Raw genomic sequence first — 18277 nt, 5'->3', positions numbered from 1 at the left:
AATTTGAGCATGGTACTATAATAGGATGCCACTGTTGTAACAAACCTGTTTTTAATCCCTCCTCAAAGTGGCATCCTTGAAAAGTGAAAATGTTTAAGATGCACAGCACCTCAGTTATAAAGTGTCAAACCACTTGTGGTTTATGGTGCATAAAAGTAACCAAGGCTCTCCCGACTCTGCAGAGCTCCAAACCTCCTCTGTCATTAACATCAGCACAGGAACTGTGCACCAGGAGCTTCATGGTATGGGTCACCATGGCCAAACACACAGTTCCACTGTACAAACTGGCAGATTAAACCACAATAAGTGATCAGGTTTATGCAGAGCAGATGTACCCTTTATCCATCAATATCACATCTGTGTTCTGATTCGTCTCATATTGCTCTGCCTCTCTTTCCCTCAGTCTCTATTTTACAGGGTTTTTGTATAGTTTGAATTTTTATTTGTTCGCTTGTTTTAATATGTCAGTGACTTCCCCCCACGGTTTTCTAGGTTTTCATGTCATGGGCTGTACAAAAGAAACTGAGTTGACTCATATGTAGCACATGGCAGGAAATAGCAAGCACACTGAGTGACGTTCACACTACTATAAATACTGTGGTTTAAGCAAACACACATGTGCTCCTCAGTCACTAACAATAAACACACCAAACTATTACTGCAGATTGGAGTAATAATTATGATAATGATTCGTGTCTGTTGTGATGTATCGACTGGTACTCACAGCGGAGTTTATCCACCAGCTTCCCTCCACACAGAGTGGCCAGCATCGCCTTTACAGAGAAAACTGTCAGACGGCTGTCCGGCTCACTACGGCACAAACAAAAGCATGTGTGATGACGTTTGTGAAACTATGACAAAGACACTCATTTAAAGGCAACAACAGGATGTGGATGGCCACATCTCACTGTTGCCACTTCCTAATCATTACCACTCGATGGCAGCCAGTAAGAACTCGACCAGCAGGACGGTGCTCTGCTGCGGGTTGATGGTGTGTGTGGTGGGCAGGCGTTTGCTGAGCTGGTTGAACAGAGAGGACACGAGGTTCTCCAGTCTGGTCACAGAGATGCCAGCGTTCAGCTCTACTGCGTTTAGACCCGCATCCCGCACCGCTTCGATCACATTGTAAATGTCAATGAGATGCACTGGAAGAAGAGGAAGGAAGTCAAAGTATTTAAATTCTTTTTAACTTTAAGAATCTTATCGTTTGATAGGTGTTGAAAGATGTGCAATGCTTCACTATTTACAATAAAAAGTAAGATTTTGATCAAATTTTTCTGCACTCATTTTATTATTATAATAATATGTCACAATGTAAAAATTTTCCCTTTTACATCAGCCTAAACTGACACATGAGTATTTTAATAACGCATCTTTCTGTTGTAAACGAGGCCAGTTCTGACTCACAGTTGCATCTCTTCTGTATAAATCTGAGCTTGCAGGCTGTTCGATATGTTGACAGATAAATGGCATCAAAGTTCTGCTCCCCTGTCAAAAGAAGAAACACAGCATCAGTAAATAGCTCTCCTCAGTCTCAGTGCAACTAGTGTGATCTATTTAAGAAGGTATATTTATTTTTAAGGAAGCGTTGACATGGTTGAAGAAACATTTAGGAGTTAAACGAAGGCTCAAACTCGCTCACCGAGCTCCAGGAAAATCCGCCTCTCCTCTGCTTGCGCCGTTGCTGGAGCTCTCCTCCCTCTGTCTCTCTGCCCCCCCTCCTCCATCACCATCCTGCACAATACACACAAAACATTACAATAAATGCTCAGTACACAAAAAGGGTTATAAAGGGTTTAAGTTTTAAACAACAAAGAGCTACAAAATCGGGTAACTCACAAGAAAAACGAGATAATTAGCTAAAAGAAAATCTACATGAATAGCTAATGAGGCTTGTTTCTGCTACTGAAAAAAGAAAAACACATTTTGCCATCTGCAAGTAAAAATTTCAACTTGACAACTCCAAATTAATTGCCCAATTTTTAGTAAGTAAATTTGAGTAAAAACTGATTTAATATTCTGAAATTTTGACAGACTGCAAAGAAAATATTTCTTTTCAGTGGACTTCTGGCCAGGTGTTTCTGCTATTCATGCCCTGGAGCATTTCAAATAAATAATCTGACAATATATCTTAATATATGGTAAAGACCCAGAAGTTTGTGCAACTATTGAGCTTATTAATAGCCCGTCAATAATACACAGATATCTGTGTCAATGTAATGCACCTGTACATGTTTAACATACATGTTTAACATATACAGGTGATGCTGACATCACGGTGTCTTGCAAAAACATGAATGGGCGGATTTTTAAGAACCATTTCTAAAGATCAGAAATTGCGTCTTTACACTCTTTACACCAATTATCTCTTTTTTTTAAAAGATCATGTTGATACATTTAATGGACTTAAAAACTAAATTAATTTAAATTAACTGCTACAGTGTATCAGAGTGCTCTCAAAGCTCTTATTTCTGATTTCCATTGATGTTCTTTCTTCTGCGTTTTGAGTTTATGTGAATTGGTTTGAACTCCGCACATTTCTATATATGGTCTTCACAGAAAAACATTAAACAAAACAACATCATCAGGGTTCTTTTTTGTATTAGACCTGTTAGAAAACTAAGTCTACAGGAAACAACTGGTTTAATATAACGAAATACTGTAACTTTACTGTGTACACATGCAGACTCATGCAGACACTCCCAGCTGCAAACAAAAACTAGAGCCAGACAGTCAAGTTCAGGGCCACCAGAGGATGAGCTGAGAGCTCGGTAAATAAACTTAATAACGAGAGCAGCTGATGAAACCTGAGCTGTAGGCTGGCACTGAACAAGGACAATTAAACAAGGATTAAACAAGGATACAGAGGGAAGAGCGAGGAAGAGAGGGAAAGAAAGAAACAAAGAAATTAAACAAAAAGAACAAAAGACATGAGGACGTAAAAAGGAAATAAAATAAGGTGAAAGAAAGAAAGAAGTTGTCAGGTAACAAAGAAATCACCAGAGGTCAGGGTCACCATGGCAACAGTTACACTACACCACAAAAGTGAATCACACACAAATATTTGCATTCCCTGTTCAAATGTGACACACACACACACACACACACACACACACACACACACACACACACACACACACACACACACACACACACACACACACACACACACACACACACACACACACACACACACACACATTCCAGAGAGGATTTGAAAGCTTCCCAGGAGACTTCATGCTTCATTCAGACAAAAGAAGGATCCCTCCTTCCAGTTAGTCTCTCACACACATTTACATGTTTATGCAGCAGTTAAAACTTGCTGTTTCAGTGCTACTTCTGTCTCACACAGACTCAGACAGGCTGATATAAGTTAGTCAAGTATATGTGTAACTTGCAGCCCTTGTAAGACACTGCCGTCTTTACAAGTCTGTTAAAGTGACAACATTCTGTCATATAGTGTTTGAGTGATACCAAACATTTCAGCTTAATGAGGTCAGAGCTTTCACAAGTAATCCCCATGAGCCAAAAGCTGCTCTAAACCCTCCTTTTCTCTGCTCTTAGCTGTGTATGAGGTGAGTGAGAGGGCATAACCTTTAATAGGGTTATCTCAGATTCACAGAAACCACACCCACCTGCTGATCAAACCTTCTGTTTACAAGGTGCAACCAATCAGAAGGAAGTTTTCCAAAAGGGAAGATGATCTTTAAAAAAAAAAAAAGAAAAAAAAAGAGGTGCTAGTGTAAGATAAATAAGAATTACTTTCAGACTGTGAGTCATGCAAAGCTACTCGAGCAGATTAAAAAAACAGAACAAAAATGAAAATAGGCAGAACCGTTCCTCGCTCCTATCTCTACTAATTCTGGACACCAAAACTGGGGCTGGCCCTCTTTGTGGCGTTGACAAATTTTTAAAGCATTTTAGTGCAATGTCTATGGGCTCACAAAATGACCATACCCTGGATAATCATCCTTAGTCACAAGGGGTCACCAAATCAGGTAGCTCTGCATGTTTGAGTTGGCAGATTTTTAATGCCAGATACATTTCCTGACCCAACCCCAAAGAGTCCCAGGATCAAACTATGGGTCTTACACTTGTTACACCATACTGTAAACCACTACACTCTGGAACAACTTCATTAATACGACCTAAAACTAGTGACAAAGCCCACAAGTCGTGAGGAAATTATTTACGAGGGCCTGAGAGTGAGGAACCTAAAGGCTTTTTTTACCCTGTAAACTTCTATACAAACAGACCTATTTTTCTCTGCAACCACAGGAGTCGCCCCCTGCTGGCCATTAAAAAGAATGCAGGTTTTAAGGGACCGCATTAGCTTCAGACTCTGTGGCTACATCCCTTTTTACAAATTTCATAAAGTCAATGGATGCATGCGACAGCAGAGTGTAGTTTGTGGAGATCACATGGTCCCAGAACAAACAGATGAAGCTATTAAACGTGTTCAGTAAAATCTGGAAAATCACAAATAAATGCATTAACAAGCTGACTCATGCCTTCACCTGATTTGGGGCCTGAGGAGCCATTCAAAGTAAGCAATTTTGTTTTGGCATCTGTTCCTACTTTGATAGAAAGAGGGTAGACCTTTATAATTTTGTTTACTACTGCATGACAAATGCACTAAATCCCCAGGCGGTCCAACTGTGTATTTTGTCCAACCAAGAGTGAAATTACAAAGTTATTTAGTGTCCAATCACATGTAAGAATGTGCGACCATTAAATTTTAAGCATCTCTGCTTGTAAAATGACTGTTAATTGACTCTCAAAGTAGCATATGTTTAATTAACCTCTTAATTTACCTCAGAAATATCTTTAGCTTCCAATATCCAAGGGCAAGGCGCCTGAATCGGTGGCTGTTGAGGGTAAATTAAAAGTTTAATGACTTCACTGAACAGATTTTTTTTTTTCACTGGTCACAGGCATGAGCCAAAAACAGAACTGTGACTGTTTCCAAAAGTCTCACCAGCTCCTCAGTTACCACAGTGGACTCTCCTGGTGAGTAAACTGTTATTTCCAGCCTGGCCTTGGTGATAACTACACCCTGTCTGTCTGTCTGTCTGTCTGCATGTATAAAGCTGACACAGAGGAACATTTGGTCTGTGAGCTGTGCTTCCTAATTTAACTCTAAAACCTTTAAATCATCATAGATATAATTATGCTTCCCACAATTAACCAAAACTATGCAAAAAAAGGATAAAAATAGCTTAGCTGTTGTTTTCCTAATCACTAGTTCAGAGTACAAAGTTAAGTCACAGGGAATCCACTCAGATTTATTTAAAACGAAACTCTGATATCAAACAAACTTTCACCCAGGTCACTGAACTCGTGTACTCGCAGCTGCCTAAATAAGCCCGACATCATAAAATAAAGGCTGAATTAAATACAGTAGGCTGGTGGGTGAAACAGTTCCAGCACTATTTGTGTCAGGACCCCTTTAGTCAAAACAGGACTGCTATTTCCACCTGCAGTGATTTATATTTCATGGCATGGCTCTGTTTTCGGACCTTCCCACCCTTCTATGTGCATGCATGTGGAGAGTAGCAGCATCAGTAACAGAAACTATGACGTTGCTTCAGGCAGAAATAGCATGAAATGGAGGTCACAGGTCACCTCTGGTTTAAAGGGGAACTATTATGCTTTCCTTCATTTTCTGTCAGCCAATATTATTATTACAAGAGCATTATTCTAAACAGTGACTAATGCAAAGGTACTGAAGTGCTAATTTATGGGCTAACACTATCAGATTCAGCTGTGAGAGGTGTGGTGGAAGATAGAGGATCCAAATGCAGTGGTAGGCAGAGGTTGAACATAAAGTTAAGACTCTATTGCTTAAAATGAACAACTGTCAGTCCAGAAACAAAAAGAGGCACTAGGAAGCACTGGGAAAAACAGTAGGAACAGCACAGCTAAGTGGGACAACTCAAAAAAGGGCCAGTGGAAATGATCACAACAAATACACAAGGTGATGAGGGAAGAGGAAACAAGAGGGGAACACGGCTAAAGCTAATCACAGAAAAATCAGACAAAGGAAGTAAACAAAATGGCAAAATAAAACAGGAAATAAACAAGTGGAACATCACAGAGACTTGACACAAAAGGGCTGAACACGAGGGAAAATGTAATATACAAAACTAGGTACCAAAAACAAAGAAGCTAAAGTCATGGTGGATTACTGCTGAAGTGGTCTGTTTGCAAAATAAAAGTGTCTTTACAGTAAATACCTGTATTACTGATTTGTAAAGCTAAGTGTTGACTAACAGAGTAGGGGCTCTCATTACCTTACTTTGTATACTTGAACTCCTAAAGTACAGGGGGCGAGAACTTAAAAGAGAAGAGACCTGGAGAGTATTTACAGCGGCTCCTTTTCTGTGTGGGTGGAGATGCACATTGGTGTTGCACCCTGGTGTTTTATTAGCGCTAACATTTGCTGAGCTTTATGGAAACAAACACATTACTCTGAGCACACACTCTGTATCCTAGTGGTGATGTATGTTGCTAGGACTCTCCGATGACCCAAAGAAGAAATACTCACTACTGTCAGGCTTCATAGACATGGCACAGACAGTCCCAAAAGGGAGCCTTGCTCAGTGCAGGGATCAAACTGCTGACAGCCTCTACCTCCTCAGCCCTGACTCACCGCCAGTTATCTTTATTGGTAGTTGGAGATCAAAGTATAGGAGTAAACAACATAGAATAGTCCCAGAAGTCAAGTAATATTCCTACAGAACCCCATCGAACCTTACAACATTTTAAATTTACCTCATAATTCTCACCACACCATCAGTTTTGGTTTCCTTGAGACCTCTCTCTTATTATCCTTGATTTTATCATCAACAAAACTGATGTTTTCCCGCTAACAGAGACCTGGTTAAATTCTGATGACAATTCCACTGAGGACCAAAGTTGATTGGTTCTTTTGACATGACATCACTATTGCCATTTAAATCCCTCTTAAACACATATTTTTATTATTTCCATATCCTTACATAATTTTTATTAATCTTTTTCTTTTAATTATGTTATATTTGCTTTTTATTCACTTGTTTTACATTTTTTATGTTATTTTAATTAATTTTATTCCTATTTCCTTTTTTATCGCCTCTTAAGTGTTTATTTTCCTGTTTGTTTCCTGCTTTCTAAAGCACTTATTTTTGAAAGGTGGAATAAAGATGAACTTCATTACTATTATCACCATTATATGAGTGTGTGTGTGTGTGTGTGTGTGTGTGTGTGTGTGTGTGTGTGTGTGTGTGTGTGTGTGTGCGCGGTCATACCTCTCTGTGTCAGGGGGGTCACACAGGACAGAGGAGTCTCAATAAAGGTCGTCTAGCAGAGAGACAGAGACAAGAGAAAGGCAGTTTGAGTGTTTCCAGCCTTTCAAAGACTCTTTGAGGACTCACCACACCTCGAGATCCCTACACATTAGTTGGAGACCCGCACATATGTTTATACTCATCTACAATCACTCTTTGGTCAATTTAGTTTATGATTTGAGTTCTGACAGTGCTACTCATCAGCCTCCCACTAGACACACATATGGATTTCAAAATCCTATGCCGCCTTGTTCTCAAGTTATCGCATTCACAAACATCCACACCGCCTACCCGGGTGGCTGATGACAATACCCCATCAGCCCTTTTACAGCTGTGGGGTAATAAAACTTTTCTTAGCTTTTCATTGTTTTTTTTTAGTCCAAATGAACGGCACCTTCCGCAGCTTATATACCAGTGGACAATCTCCATGCTCTTATGTTGGAAGTTTATTGCCCACTTACGAGCCAACTGTAGCCCCTCATGTCTTGTGTTTCATAACTGCTGTGCGGTCACTTTTCTACCATTCAGCTGATTGAGCCCTGGCTCAAAACTCCCCTCTGGGTAGGAAAGTGCAATTTGTCCACATATAACTTTAGCAGCGTGTTTAAAGCAGCGGTTTAAATTACTTTGTAGAAGTCCACACATTTCTCTGTTATTTGATTAAGAAAAATAGATTTCATGACTTTGGCCAACTCTCTAACCAGAACCTGCAGCAGGTGGAAAACTGGTTAATGACTATAGAGCTAAACGACGACTACAGAGTCCATCCCTGGCATGAGAAACTCAATAGTGTTTGAGCTGATTACAGTGCTCTGGTATTTAATTGTCACAATTCCAGAGTAGATACTTATTAAGATAACTGAATGGTACAGTGTCCTCCACAACAATGTTTCCACCACAAGTACAGCCCAAATCTGAGCGAAACACTGATTAGAGCAGGGGTAGGAAGATTCTTCTTTTCACAGAGGGCCAGACTGAGAAAACGTTGGCAAAGGGCGGAAAAGAAACTTGTTGAAATACATGGATTTTGGTACACATGACAGACTGTTTTAAAGTAAGTCTTAGTAAATAGTTAATTCATTATTAATCATCTCTCCTCCACAATGTCCTGTTTCCTACCTGTCAAGCCCAGAGATCACCACCCCTACCTGAGCCTGGTTCTGCTAGAGGTTTCTTCCTGTTAAAAGGGAGTTTTTCCTTCCCACTTTCACCAAATGCTTTTTCATAGGAGGACGTCTGATTGTTGGGGTTTTCTCTCTAATATTATTATAGGGTCTTTACAATACAAAGCAAGTTGAGGCAACTGTTGTTGTGATTTGGTGCTATATAAATAAAATTATATTCTGGGTCTTTGTTCTAAAAACCCAAGAACTTTGCATTAGAAAAGGTTAATTTTTGTGTGTCAGTCTGGTGCACAGTCAGCCCTTAATAAAATGACTGAATAAAACATAAGCATTTACAGACTGAAGTGATTAACAAATAAACGGTCATATTTATGGATACGAATTACTTACACAGTACAGTTAACTCAAACTTTTAATATTGTCACAGAACAGACCTGCACCACTGCATGAGGGAAAGCTCGGCCAAAGTTTTAGCCACTGTGAAGTGTATGTTTTCATCTTCATTGATCTCTTTACTACTGGACAAGTTCTATGCTCTTATTTTGAAAGTTTAGAAACTTAATGAAGAGACAGCTGATGCTTTCTCTGTTATTTATAATCACAAAGTATATATCAGTAAGTATTATTATTCTATTTAATAACTTGTTGGTGTGTGGCTCTTTTGGTGCACACATGCACACGACATTCGCTGCAGGATTTGGGGAAATTTTAGGGAACTGATTAGTTTTCCTTTGTCCCTTTCCTTGTACCCATGTATAGATTAAACCATACTTTTTCATTTCTCACGTTGCTGATCTGCATGCTGAATTTATAAAACTAAGACTCGACACTAAATTAATACCATACTCTCTTCCATATTCTCTAAGAGCTGGAAACAAAGCATCATTATTTTTGACTGACGCGCTCCATTCCTTTGTTAAAAGCAACAGTACATGCTGAGTGCTTCTGCACCAGATAATCTAGTGTTTTATAGACAAATATAAGAAAAGACAGCAAAAACCGAACAGCTGCCAAGTGCCAACAAAACATAACTATAATGACAGGCTCTCAACAGCAGCAGAGTCAGCAATCCACCCACAACAAAGAATATTATTTCTCTGGTCCTTCATGCCCCACCACTGGCTCCCACAAATAAACACTGCCCCACAAATATTGTCCAATAAAACTCTAAAAGAAATATGTGAGAATGCAGGGAAAACAGTTTAAGGCAAGTTTCACACAGGATTTTAAATCTTTCTCCACAAATGTAGATGGTCTGAACTGCAGTCGTAGCACTAATCAGCTATTAGTTGTGTATGTGAACTCAGAATGCTTATTTTGGTTGTTTTAAGCACTTTCTTAACGAACTCTATACAACATTCACTGTATGAGCTTCATAACCAATGGGTAACTTCATCCATCTTTTGTACCGCCTACGAGGCTGCCTGTGTCTTTATAATGTTAGCAGAGTAAATAACCAAAACAAATATAACATCAGAATTAACATTTTAAAAAGCGATACATGCCAAGAACTTTGCACTCGATGCATCTTTAGTGTGCCACGTATGTTGTCATAGTGTGAAAACTGGGCGTTGCACCAGTGCTGACCACCCAGCCAGTGCACCTGTTCATTAACAGCTACCCCCCCACACACACATACACACACACACACCACCTAAGTACCTCATCAAAACAGCAGTTACACTTTTACAGGCTTAACACGTGAGCATGACAAATGGTCCTTGAATAAAAAACAAACACACATGATATTCCCTCACACAAACACCACTTTCTCTTTCACAAACACACACACCTACCAGTTTAAATACCAAAAATCCCTCTCTTCCAGCACCCACGCGCAATTCACCGCTGCGATCTGTGCGTGAATCCAAAAGCTAAAACTTTGACACGACAACACCGATACAGAAACGGGCGTTAGGCAGACACGGTGTTGTTTACCACCCTTCTAACACTGCACGCACACTATACATGCCACATGACCACATTACCACTTGCAGCTGCTCACTATTCTCACCGACTGCCTTGACAGGACATAACTAGTGTGCGTGTCACACATGATGAGCTTACAGTAGTGCATGCTGCAACTTTAGACACTGACGTTTCTGAAATACCTCCGAGCTCCATTTATCCTCTAAATGACACGTCACTGTAAAACAGGTGAGGCTTTTTGGCCAGACAAAAAAATAAAATAAAAGCTCTGCAGTATTTTTCTAAATTAATTATTTAAAAGTTCAAGTTTCACACAACTGAGACACTTGAATTTTTCTGTGGCTGAGTGCATTAATGGCTGGTTTGGCTCAGTCTCAAGGGTCCTGAAGCTTAATGGCGAAAGCTTAATGGCGAAAGCTTAATGGAGGCCAAATAAATTGTCACTTGGTAGCTGTATTTGTACTAGATTTAGTATTACCCTGGATCTACTATGCTCAGTCCCATCTCCGTATTTTTATTCTGTGACTCAGCTAAAGAAGCTTTACAAGAGTCACAGTTCAAAATAAACCTCATTGGCTCCACTTTAACATCTCTTCCCCCAACTTTTAGCTCAATATTTCACAAACTGCGGGCCGTGAAGGGCCAGTATCTGCAAAGTATGGAGTGAAAGTAAGTTGACTAAAATACTGAAAATACTGTGGCATTATATACGTGACAGAAAATAATGTATAATGCTTAAGAGGTGGACTTTAAATTTTCCACAGTGGGGTAGTTACAACTTCTTGCAATTCTCTTCTAATATGTGACACTACAGGGGGGAAAATGACATCAACAAACCCATCAGTAAACAGAAGTTGATCATTTCTAATTTGACAAGTTCCAAATATTTTACTTTATTCCTCAAAATAATAACAAAAAAAGATTGCATTTGTCATTTAAATACCTTGACAACTCTAAGAAAATTTAAAAAAAAAAACCAAACAAAAACAAACTACAAATCAAAACATAGACTCCACTAATGCCCTTTCTTAGGGCCTTTTATTCTTTAAGGGACACTTTTGATTGCACTGAACTGAAATCAAAACTCTCCCCGCGTCTCCAGCCTCTCCCCCGTGACCTTCAATCTCTAAGCTGCAAAAAGAGACAGTCAGACTGACCCTGCGCAACCCCGGGGCCGTCGCCAGGCAGGTAAAAACAGAAGCAGCACATCTCTCATTTCACATTTAAGATATACAGCTAGCATGCCACGGCTGTCTGGAGGACTGACAGAGGAGGTGCATGTTCTGATCTGCAGATATGAAGCGATTTACTGTAAAGAAAGTTTGTTTTTTAAGTTTGTTGTAGGGGTTATTGAGCTGTTTAATAGCTGCATATCAGACAGTATTTAATGCACTTCTTTGCAACAGGTGACAGTAAAGTAAGTCTGACAAAACAAGTACAGTCAGGTTTATAAGTATTAGTAATTTTGCCTCTGTATACCGCTGTGGTTAAAAACATTATGAATTACAGCCATTTTTAAACACAGTGCCTCATTTATGGATGATCTAATTTTATTTAGAAGTGTGCAGCAACTCTGCTGTGGCCAAATTAACCCTCATACAAAATATTTTATCAGAGTACCCAAACATATTTTTCACAGAAATACCGTTTTAATGGCTGAGTTTGTGTTTATCATACCTGTACTGTTTCCTTTATCCATGAAAGCATTTTAAATTGTTCTAAATTTGATTTATTTAGACAATCTTGGTCTGTTGCTTCTTTCTTGTTTCAGTGATACTAGAAAAAACATTTTACAAACATTTAAAAAAAAACATGTTTGACTGGATTATCTGATAATAAAGTCATCAAAGTCAGACTGCTTTTGGATTCAGACTAATAAAAAATCTTGGTAATTTGTAATATTTAAAAAGTTCTGTGGAGAATCACTGAAGTAGTAAATCTTGCTACTCTAGTTCAGGCCACAGTTGACTTCAAAACACTGCAATGTGGTAATAGCAAATTGAAAACTACTATAGAACAAGCCTTTAACTTTAGCAAGTATACATATATTGCCACTCAGATTTTCATGATCTTCCTACATAAAATATAGACCGACAAATTCACATGAAACTGTTTTTTGTTTTTGACTACATGACAAAGATTTGAAGATAAGAAGAAAAACACTGAGAAATCGAGATCCACCAAGAAGCCGGAAGGAAGCAAACGGTGAAAAACAAATGTTGCAAGCAACAGGATGACGAGGCCGGAGAAAAACAAAGTGACAGAGATGGGAAGTGAAAGTTGTGTCTCAAGACAGCACAGAGACACCAGAGTAACACTAAAAATGTTCAGTTGGTGGGACAAACAGGCAGCTCCAACCGTGCAAACTGTAGTGTCAATCATCGCGGACTAACTATTACAGGAATTTAAAACAAGCTCTTATACAAATTTACTCCTAAACTTGTAATTCTGCACTGAAAACAAGCCTGTCATTACACTGCATTTTACTGCACTGCTGCAAGCCATCAAACTCAGAAGCATCAAGCATGCCTGAGAGTAAACAGTCAGAAATCCCTATGAGCAGCTGCTCCAACATGCAAAATGCAGAATGCTTCCATTTCACTGTAATTTAATTCCTGAGAAATTATACAAAGCAGAGGTGGGTAATCATAGGTTTCAACCTCACCTCTATTATCTTCCCACCCACAGAGGAGACAGTAACACTGCTGCAGATCAGAAGACAATGAAAGCTTTCCATGAGGAGACTGAGATGAAACGCAACGAAGTGAGAGATGGTGCAAAGACACAGAATCTCTGCAGGTAAATCAGGTAAAACAGTCGCTACTTTTTAAATGCCTGGTTATCGTATGCAAGGTTTTGACTGGATGCCTGGAAAAAAGGAATGGCTAATTTTTGCTTCCCCTTTCATTATGTTCCACTAAAGGTGTAAACAAATCGCCCACTGCTCAATTAAAGTGCATAATATGTATCTACCAAGGAAAATGTGCCTTCGGGGGATAGTGTGAGACACAAATAATCAGTTACTGCAATCGCTCTATTTTCACTGCCTTCCATCTCCTTTCAACTTCCTCCACGGGGAGGAAAAGTCTGAAGAAGTCTACTTTTCCTACAGTTTCCTGTGTTTAGTCACAGCTACTCTGATTGCTATGAACCTGACTGTTTAGATATTGTTAAAAAAATAAAGACTGTTTATTTTCTACCTGAAGTTTGAATGCCAATTCAGTTTGGTTTGAGAAGGACAGAGAAACACTGACACTCTGAAATAATCTCATTATCAGCCAAGTAAATAATACCTGAGAAAGTTAAGTATCATAATATGCATCAATTTTGACACTGGTTTAACTTTTTCAATCATGATTCAGGTAAAAAGGACACACATTATTTGGTTGTAGTGTCTCAGGTAGGGCTGCCACAAACGATTATTTTGATAGTCGACTAGTCACCGATTATTTTTGCGATTAGTCGCCTAATCAGATCATCATCCACTGGACGTAAAACTACAGCTTATATAACTATCATTAGCTTACAGCTTTAAGCTTTTAAGGTGCTAACTAAAAATAAAGACAAGATGATAGTTTATTCAATTTTAATGAAATTTGCAGATTGTTTCAGTAAAGTTTAATAAACTCCTTGCTATCTAAAATATAACAGGACACCGGGGTATATTCTCCAGCATCTCACACTTCTGATAATCAGCTGTCTGCTTGACGTTTATTCAGCTGTGTAAAAACTATAACTTTAATCTCAGCCAAACCGATTTACTCAGGAACAAATAAAATACTAAAAAAAAAAATTAAAAAAAAAGGCCAAACAACAACATTTTTAATTTATCTAAGTGACTCATATATATTTAACCTGAGTCGCGAAAGACGGCGGTGGGTTTGAAAACAATTTGCCGGGAGTCCGGTGTTCTCACGGCGCTAGTGACCTAGCCCCCGGCTAGCTATCGAGCTAGTGGGTAACAGACGTCTCCGAAAACTGAGCCGATATTTGAGGTTTACACAGCTACATTCTCGCCTGAAAATATGTTAAACGTTTATTTTGTGACCCAGAAAGAATAATAAGAGTAATATTAAAACTAACTAGCTACCGCCATTGTTGGAAACTAAGCTGGGCCGCGCTATGAATTCTGGGACACAGCTTCTTCTTCTTCGGGGTTTAACGGCAGCTGGAATCCTTGTACATGCAGTGCTGCCATCTTCTGTTTCAGTCCGTTATTACACTCTTAAATCCTGCTATTATTCCTGCGTCTTTTGCGATCTTACAAAGCTTCAAACGACACGTCGACTATTAAATCAGTCGTCGACGATTTTGATAGTCGACGTAATCGTGACTAGTCGACAAATCGTGGCAGCCCTAGTCTCAGGTGTGCAGATTTGACGCCCTTCTTGTTAAACGTAACAGTAACGCGAACATTTTTGAGGATTTTAACTGCTGAAGATGCCACGCTGGGATCTAAATAACAGTAAAGTGAATTTTTTATTTTTTTGAATGGACTGAAGAAAAATGCATTAGATTAACTGAGAATGAAAATTAGGATTCTGGCCTTTTAGGGGCTGACTACACTTATAAGCAGGATTGGACATATGCTTGTATATATACCATTTATAGGGGATTTAAACATAAACCTTTCACAGTATATTTTTGTTTCACCATCCCAATGAAGCCAGACTGCAATTTGGTATTTCAGGGTCAATTCGGAGGGTTACTTCACACTTCTAAATGTAGAATTTGAGACTTTATCAATTAAATTTGTGATATTTTCCTCACTGCAGCAAAGAGAAGTGCAGGAATGTAATCGACTTTGAGTTTAACTTTAATATGTGCTACTGCAGAAGGAGACCCAGCTGAGCACACTTGAGAGCTGGATATGGATGGCTTGGGTGCTGTCATGCTCTGCTAGACTCCCCCTAAATGCTTTGGTTATCTCCAGTAGCATCTTTTGGCAGGCTGTGGTGTCATAAATCATTTCGTTTGACCCGCACATGTCACATGAAATGGCTTATCAGTGGTTTCGAGTTATTAAAACATTTCCTCTCACCTAACCGGTCACATGATTGATTATGAAAAACCAAAGCATTATCAGCCAACTACATCTGTTTGCATTCAGCGTATTGACCATAACTGCACATAGGCACACATATGTAATATATATACATATATATATATATATATATATATATATATATATATATATATATATATGTGTGTGTGTGTGTGTGTGTGTGTGTGTGTGTGTGTGTGTGTGTGTATGCTTTAATTACACCCCAGGTGTGGGCCGAATTTTATAATGACTCTTTATAATGTCAAAAAAGTATTAAATTATGCTTTAGAAAGTTTATGTGTTTGGCAATCATCCAAGAAACGTAAAATTGACAGTTTTCTGAATGGAGTAACGTTCCTCCCATATGAGAGGACTAAAGTTTTGATTTAAAAAGTGGGCAGGACTTAGGTCTAACACTCCGGACAGGGACGGACACCGCTTTGGACTCTCGTTTGAGTCTAACCTTTCTTTAAACAGGTTTATTAAAGACTTTCTGGACTCGTATTTACGTTTAAATAGGGTCGAGTGAAAGCTCATTTTTAGTTCTGCCTACTTCTGGGAAGCTGAGTGACATCTGAGCGGCCATGTTGCAGGAAAGTTTTAACTCCCTGTTCACCTTGTTCCACCGAATGAATGTGTTCCTCAGACCTCTCACTGACTAACTCTGGTACATTTCACACCGAAAGTCGTTGTTAATGCGGATAAATCGTGAAACTACTGCTCCAGCATCATGTTATAAGCCTTTAACATCCTCTGAGAGACGAGCTGCACTCACCGGGATTATTTTCGGCAGGTATTCGCGTCCAAACACCAACATCAACACTGAAACGTGTGGCTCCGACTTTAGATGTATCTCGGTTTCTTTCTTTCTTTTTTCGCGGTACTTTCTGGCGTCCTCCTCGGTTTAAATAACAGCGTCCCTCGGTCCCGTTACTTATTTCCGTGACGAGCCATGTTTCATACCCGCTGCTGCTGCCTCTGCTGCTGCACCGGTTGCTGCTGTGATGAAGAAGTGAACTATTTTTGAAAGAAAGTCACTCCTCTCAGTCAGTCCTGCCCCCTCCCCTCGGCTCAGAGCTGCCACTGACACAAAACGAGCACACTTCACAGTCAGTAGTACAGTTCGTCCGACTTTACTCGCTCAATAAAAGGACATGTACTTCAAGAATAAAAGGAATGCCGACTGAGCTGCATAGGGGGCCCAGGGCAAAGTTAGCGTTTGGGTTCACATCCCCCCCCAAAAAAAGAACCTTATCATGTCCCATCTCTAACTAAAAATACTAACTGTCTTAGTGCTACAGTGCTGTGAAAGCATTTGCCACTTTCCTAATTTCCTACATTTTTGCATATTTTTCAGGCTTAAACGTGTCAGATCATCAAACAATTTTTATATTAGAAAAAAATAATTCAAATAATTACAAAACGTAATTTTTAAATTATAATTCAATTTTTTTTTTATTTATCTATCAGTACTCCTTCTTAGTATGTCATTTATAAATAGAGATATGTTCCACCATGCAAAGAAAAAAATATGATCATAGTCATAATAATATATTTGCATTTATAAATGCCATATTAAGGATGACTATGTATGACCGATGAATTAAATTAATACCTTAACAATATTTAATAGTGTGTCATTATTATATAGTGCTACCAGTGTTTGACATCTATCAGTCTGGAAAGGGTTACTCCAGCAAATTACAGTGAAAGCCATTATCCGCAAATGAGAAAACTTGGAACAGGTGTAAATCTTCCCAGGAGTTCAAGAATGTGTCGACGACTCATACAGAAGGTCAAAATACAACCCAGAACATCTAAAGAACTGCAGGCCTCTCTTGCCTCAGTTAAGGTCAGAGTTCAAGATTCAACAATAAGAAAAATACTGGGCAAAAATCGCATCCATGGGAGCATTCCAAGATGAAAACCGCTGCTGACCAAAGAGAACACAAAGGCTCGTCTCACATTTGCTAACAAAACAAAACAAAACATTTTGTGGACTGTAACAACAGTTGAACTTTTTGGAAGGTTTGAGTCCTGTTACATCTGGTACTTTATGAAACAGCATTTCTTGAAAAGAACATCATGCCAACAGTTCTCTTGCTTTAAAAAGAAGAAGAATTTAGAGGAGTTTCCTTAATAACTTTGTGCACAGTTTCCATTTTTCCTCAGTACATCCATGTGCATGAACCAGAGAAGCTTTCCAGGTGCAGCTTGCTGATTATTGCACTTCCTCCCCCAGGCCCATTCACACTCTTACCGGGTCCATAAACTTTATATTATGATGACATCACACAAATAAAAGCCACTTTTTTTTACTTGGTTTTTCAAATATGACTCTCATGGGCTGCAAGCAGCTGTTTTTACAGATGTTGTTTTATAATGATAGTCTACAGGGATAATGCTTTTTGGGTCACATGACATTTGTGTCATTGCCATACTGTGATTGACCACTAGGATAAACCAGCCCCAAATATCAATGGTAGTGCTGTGTACTGCGTTCATGTCCATTATTCCGTCATTTTGGCTACACAGAAGGGAAACATCCAGCATGTAGCCTGACAGCAATGATCCTGTGCCAGTAGGTTAAATGCTGATTGTTTGAAGAGTTTCCTTTAACAGAGAAAGACACACAAAGATAATATCAAAGATCAAAAAGGACAGGTCAGAAGCCTACACAATGTCCCAAGTGGACAGTGTGTATTGTTTTTAAGTCTCTGTTTGACTCCACTACAATAGTTCTTTGTCTAATACAACTTCCCTATAGCAGGGCTAAACTAAAAAACAAACTACATGAACAAAAGAAGTCCAGATTACTGGTTGTCCACCCATTTATTTTTTGCAGTCATGTT

General features: G+C 39.0%; 1 protein-coding gene across 6 annotated transcripts in view; it reads right to left on the bottom strand.

Annotated features, from left to right (window-relative positions):
- Nucleotides 1–16452, bottom strand: part of LOC101473609 (dystrobrevin beta) — a 43531-nt gene extending 27079 nt beyond the window's left edge. For 2 of the 6 annotated variants that reach the window (XM_014414559.4, XM_014414564.4), the window contains exons 1-6: nucleotides 16201–16452; nucleotides 7290–7341; nucleotides 1643–1734; nucleotides 1408–1488; nucleotides 932–1145; nucleotides 725–810 (exon numbers count right to left, since the gene is read on the bottom strand). In XM_014414559.4, coding sequence (XP_014270045.1) covers nucleotides 725–810; nucleotides 932–1145; nucleotides 1408–1488; nucleotides 1643–1733 — 472 coding nt within the window. In that variant the 5' untranslated portion in view covers nucleotide 1734; nucleotides 7290–7341; nucleotides 16201–16452. Of the gene's footprint in view, nucleotides 1–724; nucleotides 811–931; nucleotides 1146–1407; nucleotides 1489–1642; nucleotides 1735–3635; nucleotides 3705–7289; nucleotides 7342–10248; nucleotides 10438–16200 lie in introns of those variants that run through there. The other 4 variants (XM_014414561.4, XM_014414562.4, XM_014414560.4 and 1 more) reach the window with 4 other exon arrangements.
- Between the last annotated feature and the right edge of the window lie 1825 nt (nucleotides 16453–18277).

The sequence above is a fragment of the Maylandia zebra genome, linkage group LG15, assembly GCF_041146795.1.
Source record: "Maylandia zebra isolate NMK-2024a linkage group LG15, Mzebra_GT3a, whole genome shotgun sequence".
NCBI classification, from domain to species: Eukaryota; Metazoa; Chordata; class Actinopteri; order Cichliformes; family Cichlidae; genus Maylandia; species Maylandia zebra.
The sequence above is the reverse complement of the archived record's forward strand: the minus strand, read 5'-3'. Positions and strand labels throughout refer to the sequence as shown.